Source organism: Rhipicephalus microplus, chromosome X (assembly GCF_043290135.1).
Source record: "Rhipicephalus microplus isolate Deutch F79 chromosome X, USDA_Rmic, whole genome shotgun sequence".
Classification (NCBI taxonomy): Eukaryota; Metazoa; Arthropoda; class Arachnida; order Ixodida; family Ixodidae; genus Rhipicephalus; species Rhipicephalus microplus.
In genome coordinates, this window is record NC_134710.1 from 272,001,224 (window position 1) to 272,015,429 (window position 14,206).

Here is a 14,206-nt window from a genome sequence, read left to right on the forward strand (position 1 = left end):
ATGGTGATGCGTTACTTTAGGGCAAACCTTCAAGCGTCCTGCATTCTTGCAATCCTCTTTGTAGACAGCCACATAGCAAGACCAGTGCACCCACTTACCATTAACTTTCAGAGAGCGATGTTTCAGGAGCGATGTTTCAGCTTATTACAAACACACTTCACGAGGTGTGGCACGTCGGAGAAGACATACACCATTCTTGCGCAATTCATTTGGTGTTCAAATGAGGTTTTTTTTTTTAACTGAGTTTCCCATTTATGCCGAGTTCTGTCCACATCCTTCTGTTTGTGCTCACTTCATCAGAAACAATCCCGTCAACGAGAGTACCTGCCTTCTCAAATGTATGATGGCCTGCAGCACCAACGGGCTTAGCACTGGTCCTTTCGTTGGACCTCGGGAGGCAAACACGCCGATCGTTTGAGCGTAACTCTCCTAAAATGAAATAAACATGAAGACTAGTGCATGATTGGCTAGGCCAGTTGCACTACTTTTAGCACAGTTCACTCCCTGACCGTGGTCCACAAATTCAACGTAGTTAAGTGTCTTGGAATTGACACACTTACGTTCTCGAACCTGCATCTCGTCGAAAAGCGGCATTCCGTGCTTTTGGAAATTCAATTTGGGCGTTAGTTTCTCTTTCAGGGCGATGAAAAAATCTTCATCGAAGCAACACTTCATTGCTTTGTTGGAAATGTATTTTCTAATTGTCTTCACGCAGGGCAATGGCAAGATATTGTGTTCTCTAAAAAACCTGTAGCCAGATGATGTGCGTATATTTAAAAGCAGGCAGAGGATAAGCCAGTCATCCGTGTACCATCTTCCCTGTTTCGCCCGGACCTTTGCGCCAACTAAACACTCTGCCAAAAGCATGCAGTGGTTCTCGGGAAAGCCGGCTTCTTTAGTAAGATTCAAAACTTGCGTGTCTGGAAGGAATTTGAGTTTCTCCATGCTCGCTTCAAGCGAGGCTTTTAATCTTTTGGTTCTTTTCATAAGTCTTTTTTTTCTTGTGATACAACACAGCTCATTACTTCCTAACTACCTACCTCTACTATTGACCTTTACGGCACACTGGGACCCCTAACACGAGACCTAACAGATGCCTTGACTTTTTTGCTTTCATTTAGTTTCTTGTGAATAAGCAAAGTGTTGGACAGCTTTTGCATTGTGAGCATTGTCTCTGTGAACTGTTAAGAAAAACAGGGTAGCTTTTGTGTCTCTAGGCTCTGTCTCATCACAAGAGGCACATTCTGACTGGATGTCGGGGAAACTTTTAGGAGCGAAGCTCCTTAAGACCTCACGATGTCCGCCGTCTCCCGTCTGTCCGTAACACCATGTAACCTTCAACATTAAGCAACAGAGGGCATTGGTGGTAACCGTTTTGCATGTAACCTTCAAATTATAAGCAACAGAGGGTGCTGTGGTTAATTGTAGATGTGATGGCGCTGCTGTCAACGCTATATATATATAATCACATTCTATACCACACATTCTCTTCTCTCATATGGACGAATACGAACGCAGAAAGCGCGACGTGCTGAGTATCAGCGTCGTCGTCGACGGGAAGCTACCGTGGAGACAAAAGAAAAGGAAGCGGATGCAAAGCGGCAACGGCGACAACAAAGTTCTACATCACAGACTAGGGCTAAGGAAGCAAAGGCTAAGCGAGAAAAACGCCAAGCTGACGCGCAGTTGAGACAACTTGAAGCGGATGCAAGGCGGCAATACCGACAAGAAAATTCTACACCAGAGACGATAGCTAATGAAGCTGTGATTATGAAGTCAAAACGTAACCCTGAACTCGGAACCTCATATCAGCTATAAAGAAGAATCACCGCTATATCACAAACGGTCTCAGCACTATCTCTTTGAATAAAAAAAAATATATAAGTATCACAACCACAATCAGTCTCAGTAATATCTCAACTTTAATCACAATAATCACCTCCGAAAGCTTCGCCCCATAATTATCTTCAAGCAGCTTGAAATGCAGTGATTTTTTTTTCTCGCAGGACCTCCATGACAAACGACTTGGTGATAAAATTCCCAAAGCATGTCAATAATATTTCTGGTTCGCTGGGCTTCACAAGGTACTTCTACTACTAAATGGCTCACTTTGTGACGCAGAACCCATTTTGTTGCTGTATATCCCTCGCTACCCTCGTGGGATGGCATCAATTCTAGGATTTTGAATGTGAATGTGGCAGACCACGCTGATGCTTTCACCATGTGCACAAAAGAAAGGCATTCCACACCATCAACGTTTATGTAGTGGTGGTTCCATGCAGGGTTTGGCATTGGTATGGGATTTTCACTTAACAATTGCTGGAGCCAGCTAGCTGTAAAGGCAGAAGCTCCTGCCTCTATTTTCTGCATAGGCACATCTTCAGCAGCAGAAGTAGTTGAATTGTAGCTTGGCTGTGGCGGAGAGTTCATGTGCAATGTACTCGAATGCTCAGATGTGAACCCCTCTTGGGCAATAGAGCTCACTTTGAATTTCGCATTTGTTTGAACGCTATTACTCTGGTTGCTGGTGACTACTGTATCTTGATACACACTATCCACCTTCACTCTTTTGGGGCTTCTTTCATCGGCAGTTTGAAGAACATTCCGGCTGACTCTGGGTTTCTTCGCTGGATGCAAGTGCAGCAAAACGTCCGGGAAAATGCAAAGAACTGCCTCAAGCACCAACTTTGCCTTCTTCAAGTGGTCAAGAATGACCGTGCCTCCAAGCTCAGTGTAGTATTTGCACCTGCCCACTATTTCACTCTAACCACTATGCCATCGCCACTAAACGAGGGAACCACGAAGCAAGGGAACCGTAAGTGGACATGGAGAAGCCCTAATAACAAAATAACAACGAAATAGACTTTATACTGAGTGCACACCCAGGCATCGTGCAGGATGTGGAAGTGCTTGGCAAGGTACGATGCAGTGACCATAGAATGATACGGTCCAAAATTCGCCTAGACTTGAATAAGGAACGACAGAATCTGATACGCAAGAAGCCAATCAATGAGATAGCACTGAGAGGAAAAGTACAGGAATTCAGTCTCGTCTCAGAACAGGTACTCGGCTCTTATCGAGAAAAAGAGCCTTAGCGTTGACCTAATGAATAATAATCTGACGAGTATCATTACACGGAGTGTGCAGTGGAAGTTGGAGGCACTGCAGTTAGACAGGACACTGGCAAGCTGTCCCAGGAAACGAAGAATCTCTTTAAGAAGCGTCAAAGCATGGAAGCCTCAAGTACAACAAACAAAATAGAGTTCGTAGAGCTTTCGAAGCTGATTAATAAGCGTAAGGTATCCGATATAAGAAGGTATAAGGAAAGAATTGAATGCGCTCTGAATAAGGAAGAAGCGTCAAAGCAGTGAAGAGAAAACTTGGGATAGGCAAAAACCAGATGTATGGGCTAAGGGACAAGGAAGGCAAATTAACTACCAATATGGATAGGATAGCAAAATTAGTGGAGTTTTACAGAGATCTTTACAGTAGCCAGCACAACCACGACCTTAATATAGGAACTAGCAGTAACCCAGATGACACCCCACTAGTAATGATAGAAGAAGTCAGAAAAACCTTGGAGAGCATGCAAAACGGCAAAGCTGCTGGTGAGGATCAGGTAACATTAGACCTGCTGAAAGATGGAGGACAGATTGTGTTAGAAAAACTAGCCACCCCGTTTACGAAGTTTCTCCTGACAGGAAGACTACCAGAATCTTGGAAGAATGCTAACACCATCTTAATACGTAAGAAAGGAGATAACAAATACTTAACAGGAATCACAGGCCGATCAACTTGCTCTCAGTAGTATACAAGCTATTTATAAAGGTAATTGCTAACAGAATTAAGGCAATATTAGAATTCAATCAACTAAAGGAACAAGCAGGATTTCGAACAGGCTACTCGTCAATCGACCACATTCATACTATCAATCAGGTAATAGAGAAATGCTCAGAATATAGCCAACCACTATACATAGCCTCCATAGATTACAAGAAGGCATTTGATTCAGTAGAAATATCAGCAGTCATGCAGACACTGCCAAATCAGGGCGTTGACGAAGCAAATGTAAACATCCTGGAAGAAATCTACAGGGGATCAACTGCTACCATAGTGCTTCATAAAGAAAGCAACAGAATACCAATCAAGTAGGGTGTAAGGCAGGGGGACACAATCTCCCCAATGCTATTTACCGGGTGCTTACAGGAGGTTTTCAGAGGCTTAGAGTGGGAACAGTTAGGGATAAGAGTTAATGGAGAGTACCTTAGTAACCTGCGCTTTGCCGATGACATTGCATTGCTGAGTAACTCGGGAAACGAACTGCAACTCATGATTACAGAGTTAGACAAGGAGAGCAGAAAGGTGGGTCTTAAAATTACTCTGCAGAAAATGAAAGTAATGTACAACAACCTCAAAACAGAGCAGCGCTTCGAGATAGGTAATAGTGCACTTGAAGTTGTAAAAGACTATGTCTACTTAGAACAGGTAATAACTGCGAAGCCAAACCACGAGACTGAAGTAACTAGAAGAATAAGAATGGGGTGGAGCACATTTGGCAAGCACACTCTAATTATGACAGGCAGATTGCCACTATCCCTCAAGCAGAATGTATATAACAGCTGCATCTTGCCAGTACTTAGCTACGGAGCTGAAACCTGGAGACCTACAAAGAGGGTTCAGCTTAAATTGAGGACGACACAACAAGCAATGGAAAGGAAAATGGTAGGTATAACCTTAAGAGACAAGAAGAGAACAGAGTGGATTAGGGAACAAACCGGGGTTCAGGATATCATTGTTGAAATCAAGAAGAGGAAATGAACATGGGCTGGGCATGTAGCACGTAAACAGGATAACCGCTGGTCTTTAAGGGTAAGTAACTGGATTCTTAGAGAAGGCAAGTGGGTTAAGGGGAGGCAGATGGTTAGGTGGGCAGATAAGATTAATAAGTTTACGGGTATAAATTAGCAGCAACAAGCACAGGACCGAGTTGATTGGCGGAACATGGGAGAGGCCTTTGTCCTGCAGTGAACGTAGTCAGGCTGATGATGATTATGATGATGACCATTTCACTGGGGAAATGCTTTTTGCAGACGTAGTCGCATGTAGTGAGATCGCAATCCACCCGGCTAATAGCTCTTGCCCATTCTTGCAAACGTTTAGGGTCAGCTGGAGCTTTGAAGGTGCGAACTTTTTCAGCACAAGACTTATATCTGTTGTTGCAGTTTCGGACAAAGCATCGGTGCCCCATGTCGATTATCGGCGACCTTTTACACAGTCAACGTACATCGCGAATCAGCAGCGCAGAAACTGTCGAACTTGCGACGTGCTGGTTCTCGAAGCCAGCCCATACGTTGCTCCGTCTGTTCAAGTCTGTCCAAGTGTGATGAAGGAAATGTGCTTAAATTTCTATCACAAACATCAAGTGTGTATGGCATGCTCTGATCACCATTTTTTATGGCGTATGTTAGTAACTAGAAAAAATGTTGCCTTTTGTTATACCAATAAACTTACAGAATGGGAAGCCGCACCACGGCATCATCAGATTGTCTGCTATCTGGAGTGGGCCAGTTTGTCCCTTCCATTCGATACAATAGCATTCTATACCAAATGTGAATAATAAAGAAGTTTGGCAATGGGATGCACTAATCCGGCTTTACCTTCCTAAAGCTAACATATCTAACTAAAAGCTTTTTTTTTGTGTGTAACAAGGCAACGTAGCGCGAGTGGCCGGTGCAAGATGTTGCAAACGACACTCGTGTCTGTCGGAGACTGCGGGCGCGCCCACTCTCCTCTCACGGCGGAAAACGAATAGTTCTGTGCGTTGCCGCAAGGATCGCTGCGCGCACGTTTGCTAACCTCCTCTTTCAGGGAGACATTTTCTCGACGCGCGCTGGCCCGGAGTTTCCCCTACAGTCTTTCTTGCTCCGTGTTTAAATATATATATATATATAGAGAGAGAGGGGGGGGGGAGGGAGGGAAATAAGTGTATACCTAAGGGCTCGTTTTTCCGTGTTTTGACACAATATTAACGAGATCTAACAGACAGTAATGCCAAGGAATGTACAGGAAAAGTTATTAGAACCAATGGAATGTAAATAAGAAGAAAGAAAAGTGGGTGAAAAAATAACCAGCCGTGAGCAGGAATATATATATATAATGGAAAGAAGTGTATACTCGAGGACTCGTTCATGTGTGTTTTGCACAATATTAATGAGATCTAACAGACAATAATGCCAAGGAATAATAGGGGGGAAGATATTAGATCGAATTGTAAAGTTGTAAAGTGAATATGAAGAAAGAAAAGTGGGTGGGTGAAAAGACAACTTGCCGTGGGCAGGATGCGATGTGTGTGTGTGTGTGTGTGTGTGTGTGTGTGTGTGTGTGTGTGTGTGTGTGTGTGTGTGTGTGAGAGAGAGAGAGAGAGAGAGAGAGACGAGGTCAAGCACCATTTACTGAGACTGGTGTCAAAGGTGCTCCCTGCTAAACTTGGTGTTCTGCAGCCAATCGTGTTCTCTTAGTACAGCCACAAAGTTTCCATGAAAAGTACCAATCTTATTTCACTCATTGAAACTTCATTGATGTTTTCACATGAGCGTATCATTTCCGCCATCACAAGTTATTTTTTGTTTTACAAATATTTTTATGTAGCAAACTTTCTGTAGTTAAATAGCTGTACAATATGCACCACCAATGTAGCACTCCGTATTGACTGCTTAGTCTTTTGCATTGCTTTGTTCACTAGGTTGCATAGCTATTGCATTCAACGTGGTGTTGCCTATCTACCACAACTGGGCACCATTAATAAAACATTGGTTATAAGGCATAGTGATGTGGCCAAGGGCCATCAAGTAGAAATGGCATGTTTGCTCGCTGATGCAAGAATTTAAATCCAAACCAGTAGGAATGGTAGTTTTTATATACGTCTAACATCTGTCCCGATTCTAGATGTCCACATTGTATATTGCATGCATTACAATTCTTTTGGGGTATGTGACTTGTCTTTACAGAAATTGGCCTGGCCAGACCACAAGGTGGAGTGTGCTGGTCTGCGCAAAGTGTCTCCCAATGTGCCTGACTCGTCAGTGCGGTACTTTTGCAGACTGCTGGTGAAGCTCAGTGTCAGTGGCAACTTCTGAATCTGAATACTTGCATGTTTCTTCGGGAGTGAGTTCTCAGCACTTTAAATGTGATAGACCATTTTTGATATTTGTATGAAAAATTAGTTTTCAGTTGTCAATGAATTTTAGAACCCTGCTGTAGTGGTGAAAGAGGATGGTGAATCAAAAGGTTGACATTTTGGTGTTCAAGGTACTGCTACAGTTACTGATTGCTTCTGCAACTAGGACATGTTTCTCAACATTGTTATGTCATCTTTATAAAATTTATATGCACACTTGCCACCAACAAAATGATATCAATAGAAAATTAGCATTGAGCTCACACATTGTTCATCCACATCAAAGCTTGATGTCCCAGATTTAAATCAACCGTCAAGCTACCGACATTCTTATCTCTTCTTTTCATTCATGATGATTTTTTATTCTTCATTTATAATTTTGCTTGTCACATTGCACCATAGCATTATTTCCTATGTACTAATTGTTATATTGCACCTAACGTTAAGGTGAATTTGTAACATGTTTATTTGTACAGTCACATCATGCCTGTTACTTCTAATAATTTTACCAAAGTCAAAAACTAGAGTAATCACTTGAAGCTTTTTGGGTTTTACCCTATAATTTCTGGGGTTTTAACCAATGCTCTTGTGGATTTGGAACCTTACATGTTTTTGTGAAGCCTAGGTCATGTTAAGAAAAAGAGTGGAAATTTAAGGGCTCATTTTAAGTGCTCGTTATTTGTGTGTGTGTGTGTGTGTGTGTGTGTGTGTGTGTGTGTGTGTGTGTGTGTGTGTGTGTGTGTGTGTGTGTGTGAGAGAGAGAGAGAGAGAGAGAGAGAGACAATAATAATGATAGCTTGTACAATGATAACATACATCATTGTCTATTAGTTCTCTATAATACTAGGTTATCTTAATAATTTAAAGTGTATACAGTAGAGGTGAAAATGAGCAACATATTCTTGTTGCATGATGAACTGCAGCTGACATTATTTTGAAAAAACAAAACTTAAAAATGCAATCAGTGCATAACAAGCATTTCTTTTGAGTTGTTTGCATCAGTAAGTTGGCTTGTCTAAAAGTGCACTATTCATAATTAGTTCTATACCATGATTATTCATTTTTCAGTCAACATGGTGACAAAACTCTCTATATTATATTGTGGTGAATTTGGTGCAAAAATCAGTATTTGCATTCTGTTGCAGAATGGTGTTTCCCCGATTCATACTCTCATAAACAACAGTCTCAGAAAAAAAAAAAGTTCCATTTCCAGCAGGATTATCAAACCTTTACAGCTGGAAACATTCTTGGTTTGATAATTCAGCTATATAACATTATAAGTAATCTCAAACTGAATGGATATCTAGCTAGAATATGGCCGAATTCCAGTGAGGAACTGACAATGTTCCGGCTGGATATTCATTTACTTTGAGCTGAATTATGAAACCTTCTTTCCAGCTGGAAAGATTTCCCGCTCAGTAATCTAGCTGGAAATGAATTTTTTTTTATCTGGCGTGCCAGCATTATATTCTTAGTATTCATCTCTTTTAGAACAAAAATGCATGGTCAGAAGCCGAGGAGGTGTTTGGAAAGCAAAGGTGTTTTACAGATCTCGTTTCACGTAAGTATAAAAAGTTTAAAAAGAGATCACAAAAGAACCGCAATGTACAGGATTCTCTAAGCACATGCTTTCCAGTTGAAAAACTTCTGTTATAAAGCCCAGGACCAATGCCACTTTACCATATGAATCAACCAGGAGGTCTAACAATTTGCATAGCTTGGCCAGATTAACCGGGTACTCTAAGTGCCAGGATAATAAATATGGCAAATCAGGTCAGCTGAAGCCCAGAAAAAATAAGAAAGCTCTATCTTTGTGGTAAAGTCAAATGTATGACTATTTTTTCTTTTCATGAACCTTCCTCCACCTTGTGGGGGTTTCACAGAACTGATTTTTTATGGGTAAAAGGACACCTGATTTCATCAAGATGTGCAGTGAAGTCACATTTTACTCAGCCAGTGTAGTAAAAGAATTGTTAGCTTATTTTGCATGTTGCTATATATTCTACGTTATCTTATATGTTGCCAAGCAGGAAACCTTAGGCAAACAGCAGGAACATGATGAATTGTTTGCTTATCAAAAATGTTGTTTAGCTTGTTAAATTGCTGGATGATAGACAAAGGATTACCACTCTCAGTGTATCTTCTTATAGTGAAACAGGCCTTAGTGTGCCTAATACTTGCTTAGTGGGAAGTTATGGCCACTGCCCAAAGAGCTTGTACTAATTACGTTCAAACTGATGCCATCTAGGAATAGAACAGAAGGGAGTGTCTGTAATTGACACATGTCTTTGTTCATAATATCTCCTATATCATTGTGTGTCAATACATAGTATGTTGGCGTAGAGCTATATTCGGGAGTGAATACCTGGCACCATGATTATACACTTCCTCTAATGTGGTGTTTGCAAGTTGAGGCCTACCAAATTCCTAATTGTCTCTATGTCTCTGCCATATTCCTAATTCTTCGTGATGGCGTAGATATTTTAGAGACCTCGACAGCCAGACCCGTTCATGAGCTATGTTTTCTTCTCACACCATCATCAGCCATGTGCTTTTAAGTTTGCTTTCTTTTTGTGATACACATCAGTTCTTTGCAATCCTCACTTTGCTTCACTAAATTAAAGGTCAGTTATTTATGTTCCATCCTGCAAAATCTGACGGTTTACTCTTTTTTTTTTATATTTTGGACAATGCTATTTGCTTTTGGATGGCCGAGGACACTATGGAGTCAGACCAATTTGCTCTCATAGAGGTGGCAGGAGTGTCAACATGTTTTCATCGACACTGAGGGCTGCCATGCCAGCCCAATAGCAATACACACTGTGAGAAATGTATTTTCTAACATCGGGACCCACCCATGTGCGAGAAATGTGGTGAACCACACTCTCTTCTCCCCATTTTAATTCAGTTCAAAGGATTACACACTCTGAGAAAAAAGCACGTCTTATTACCTTACCAAGAACAAATACCGCTTCACCCAGCAATCTTCATCAGTAGGGATTCATTTTTCAAACATGATCGACTCAATGTTCTCATTTCTAAAAGATGTTCATTTTTTTTTCACGTAATTTAACATGGTAATCTGCAGCACGACCTCTGAGCAGAGGTCGCTGCTATGGTAGGTACATATATTGTGACCCTCGTCCGTGGGCGCCATGTTGGCCATGAGAAGCAGAGCCAAGTGGCGTTCTCACGTCTGGAAGCCCCCGTGCTCTTTTCTCGAAAGGAGTCCAGCAGTGGGAAGAAACAAAGGGATTAGAATGTGGCAAAGTTCAACTGTTCATAAGCCAATATCCCTACGAGCACTTCCTCCTGATGGCTTGTTTGGCGAGACGGCGAGGCAAACCGACCGCGCAGGTCGTGTCTAAGCAACAAAGGCCTCTACTCCTTGACTGCCCTTCCAGGGAAAGACAGCTGCAGCTACCTAATTGCCAACTTGTTCCGGGATGCAACCCATTTTCCCTCTCCTCGGTAAAACTCGGCCTGGAGGAGCATTGCGTCAGGAGATGCGACCCCTATTCGGCGACCGTGTGTTATTGACTGATGCTCTGGAGGGCGGTGTCTTGTGAGTGATAGGTGTTTCAATCAAGGAGGAGGAGCCCGACAGGATTTGAAACGATGCTGCAAAGTGCTGGATGTGGCTCTGAACCATAGTTTGACGGTTCATCCACCATGCCCGTGGTTGGCGGAACTCCTAACCTCTATGCTGTAAATAGTTGTAAATAGTGATATAAACCTGTTTGTTTTTTCGTTCCCCAACTTGTCGACGTTCGTTTTTTCCACCCGAAGTTGCTCCATGCAACCACAGGAATCTGGGTGCTTCGTAACCCTGTCGCCTCGACAACCCATGTCAGCGGCGACGCGTCTGGTCGATCCCGCCTCGCAACAAATAGTAGAAAGCACCTGTCACGCGGCCCTTGGACACAAGGGTGTAGAGGAGACATTCGTACTCTACCACCTCTCTACAGCTCTATCAAGACTGTTTACCACCCATTTGCACTGCACGTATCTTATGCCACTTTCATGATTTTAATATATATATATATATATATATATATATATATATATATATATAGAGAGAGAGAGAGAGAGAGAGAGAGAGAGATTTTACCCACCTATACAGCGAGCAATTTATGCCCCTATAAAGCCAGTAATAATGCCCACAGATGTACTGGCACTCTTTGGCCATCAAATGGTCCTTGCACCAAAAAACACCTGATATCACCATCATCATCATCAACAACATCTAGCTCAGCTGCAACTACTACTATGGAGACAAGTTTCACTTTTGTGTTATGAATGACTCTTATGAAAGAAAAATCAACCACTTTTTAATGGTATCTTCAAAGGGACTAACAACTGCCCAATACATGAAGTGAGTTGAATTCACGGATGGAGAGATTGTCCTTCATAGTGACTCGAATCAACCTTGTTTTTCTTGTGAGAAGTGGAATTATATTTTTTTTCTTCATTAAAAAGCGCTATAAACAGCCTGTGGCGCCACCTGGTGGTGAAAGCTTCAATTATTCGATGTTCCTGGTGACGTGACTGTTGATTAGATTACGCGTCAACAATTTTCTTATTAGTATTGAAATATTGTTTGTTTCTTTATATTAAAAGATATTACTCCATAAATATGTACATATGGGCCTGTGTTAGTACGCATTGAAGGGACGCTGCCTTCGCATGACGTAATGATCTCTTGCTCGTCATCGCGTCTTGAGCAACATTTCTGCCGGCTCATAAAACCGTGCACGCTGTATCCAGGTCACCAAAATTTGGGAATGATGTGATTTTCCTACCTACACTTTGTTTCAGAAATGATAATCTGTATTGTTATTTGGCACGGTCACGCATATGCGCACTGAACTTTTCGGTGACTTGGCTTGGCTCGTGTGTCGAGAGAGTAACAACGACAGGGAAATCCAGTCACAACACAGGCGAAACAACCTTGTGCGTAGGCGCACGCAACGCGGTATATATACAGCATTGCTTTATAAAGGCACATCATCTCATTGTAATGGCATGTTGTGTCAAAAAAAGTAAAGCTCAAAACAAACACAGTTACGCATAGTTACAGGAACTCCTGCGAAAACAGAATGACAGCATGCACAACTCACTAGGAGGGCTACCGGCATCGCTATCAATTCTCAGCATTGCTGGACAAAAAGGCACATCCATGTTCAGAACCTTTCTGATCGAAAAATACTGCTTGTAAGATAACTATATGCTTTTGGGAATAACTACTGCAGCTACAAACACTACAAAGGCTAAGCTTTCTGTCGCACTTGAAAACACTGGATCGAAAAAAAATCACTTGTTGGCTCCTTTAAGTCTTTCGTTGTCACGTTTATTCTAATCTATCCCCGGTGATCGACACTTTCCGGTCATCGATTTTGGCATGTTTAATTTATTTGTCGTGCACCCAGCACTTTCTAGTAGTTAGTTCAGCCACTCAATTTTCAGAATTTTTTTGGATTTGCCAACTTGGACAACATAGCGATTTTTTACAGGCTTTTGCGCGAACCAATGTGTGTGTGTAGATAGAAAAATGCACTAGGTTGGCAAACTTGACAGAAGTGCGTGCCCCTCGTGATTATGCTACAGTAACATTGAAGTGCTGCAATGAAAAAAAAAAAACAAACTCTGCAAGCCAGATATCTAATTGATATGTTAGCTTCGCAATTTGACTAAGTTGAGCAGTAATAATTTTCGAAAATTTATGCCAGCTAATCAATAGAGAGCTGTTGCTGGAAGTCAGGGAAAATTAATTCTGGAAAAAAATATTTGCTAAGGTCCGCCGCATGTATAAGGTGTGCAGGTGGCTCCCACAGCCAGTTTCCAGCCGCTTTGGTTTTGTTTGTATCATTATATCAGACACACGGTCACATCTAGTGTCACCAGTCGCTCATATTTCGTAGTCGTCACGTGCGCGTGGGTGCGCATCAGCGCTGCTTGAAACTGTCTTGCGAACCCACCTGAATTGAGTGAAAATGAGCTGAGATTTCGGGGATAACAGTACCTCAGTGCGAAGTTTCATGGGGACGATGTTTTGCGTCAGCTCGAGACATCCGTAGCCGTTCATGGGTTTGTTTTGTTTACATCCTCAAGTTGTCTCCTCTGCCACAAGTGCATATAGCTTTTGACCTTTGTGCATAATCTTATAGTTACTCAGGTTACGTGCGTGGTCTACAATTCGCTAGAGCATGGTGTGGTGGCGGCGGCTGCAGAGCTTCTTCTAACGGCAAGAAGGCCCCCGGAGCACATCTTGGCCCTGACTACGAAGCAGTGCGAAACATTTTAGAACTGCGCACGACATTGTTCTTTTTTTATTACGATATGCACAAAGATGCAAGGGAATATGCTTGGATGCATATATTGCAACGCCAACTTATGCGGAGAGATGTGGCTTATGGAAAGAGGTGACGCTTAACTAAATAGCAAAGTTTATTGGACATCTCATTTATAAAGGAAATATTCACATTACGGGTTACAGTCTATATTGGAATACCTAGAAACTCTTATTGCAAGGCGATGATAATTTACTGAAAAGAGTGTACAAGTACACTTGTGTCTCTCGAAAAATCATGCAATTTTTCACTGCATGGCATGAGCAATGAAGCAACACCTCGGTTCTGATTTTTTTGTCTATGTGAAGAGAAACAGTTTATACAACACTAACTATTTTTATACTGTTCCTGGGTCATTTATCTACAAAATATGCTCAATTTTCTTTGTTTTGAATATTTTTGCATATATAATGTTTTTTATTCCACTGTTTACCAGCTGGCGACGAAAAATTTCACACTTTTCACATTTTTAATTCATTCTAAAATATTTTTGTTGCTCTACAACCTATATTTTTTGGAAAGATCATTTCATTCTGCAAAGTTTTCTATGCTGGAATGCATGCTGGAGTACTTTTCAAACTGACGAAAAGGATCTTCTCGAGACATATGAAAAACAACCATTCTCACGCGGTAACGAAAGATTTAATAGTATTAAGGATCCAGTGCAGTTGCTAGTGAT

At 41.7% G+C, this 14,206-nt stretch overlaps 1 protein-coding gene across 4 annotated transcripts in view; it reads left to right on the plus strand.

The window, feature by feature from the left end:
* LOC119161500 (histone-lysine N-methyltransferase SMYD3) overlaps positions 1-14,206 on the plus strand; it is an 84,830-nt gene that overhangs the window by 6,724 nt on the left and 63,900 nt on the right. For 3 of the 4 annotated variants that reach the window (XM_037414012.2, XM_037414014.2, XM_037414015.2), the window contains exons 4-5: positions 7,008-7,118; positions 8,669-8,738. In XM_037414012.2, the coding sequence (XP_037269909.1) occupies positions 7,008-7,118; positions 8,669-8,738 (181 nt within the window). Of the gene's footprint in view, positions 1-2,591; positions 2,732-7,007; positions 7,119-8,668; positions 8,739-14,206 lie in introns of all 4 variants that reach the window. The other variant, XM_075879140.1, reaches the window with a different exon arrangement.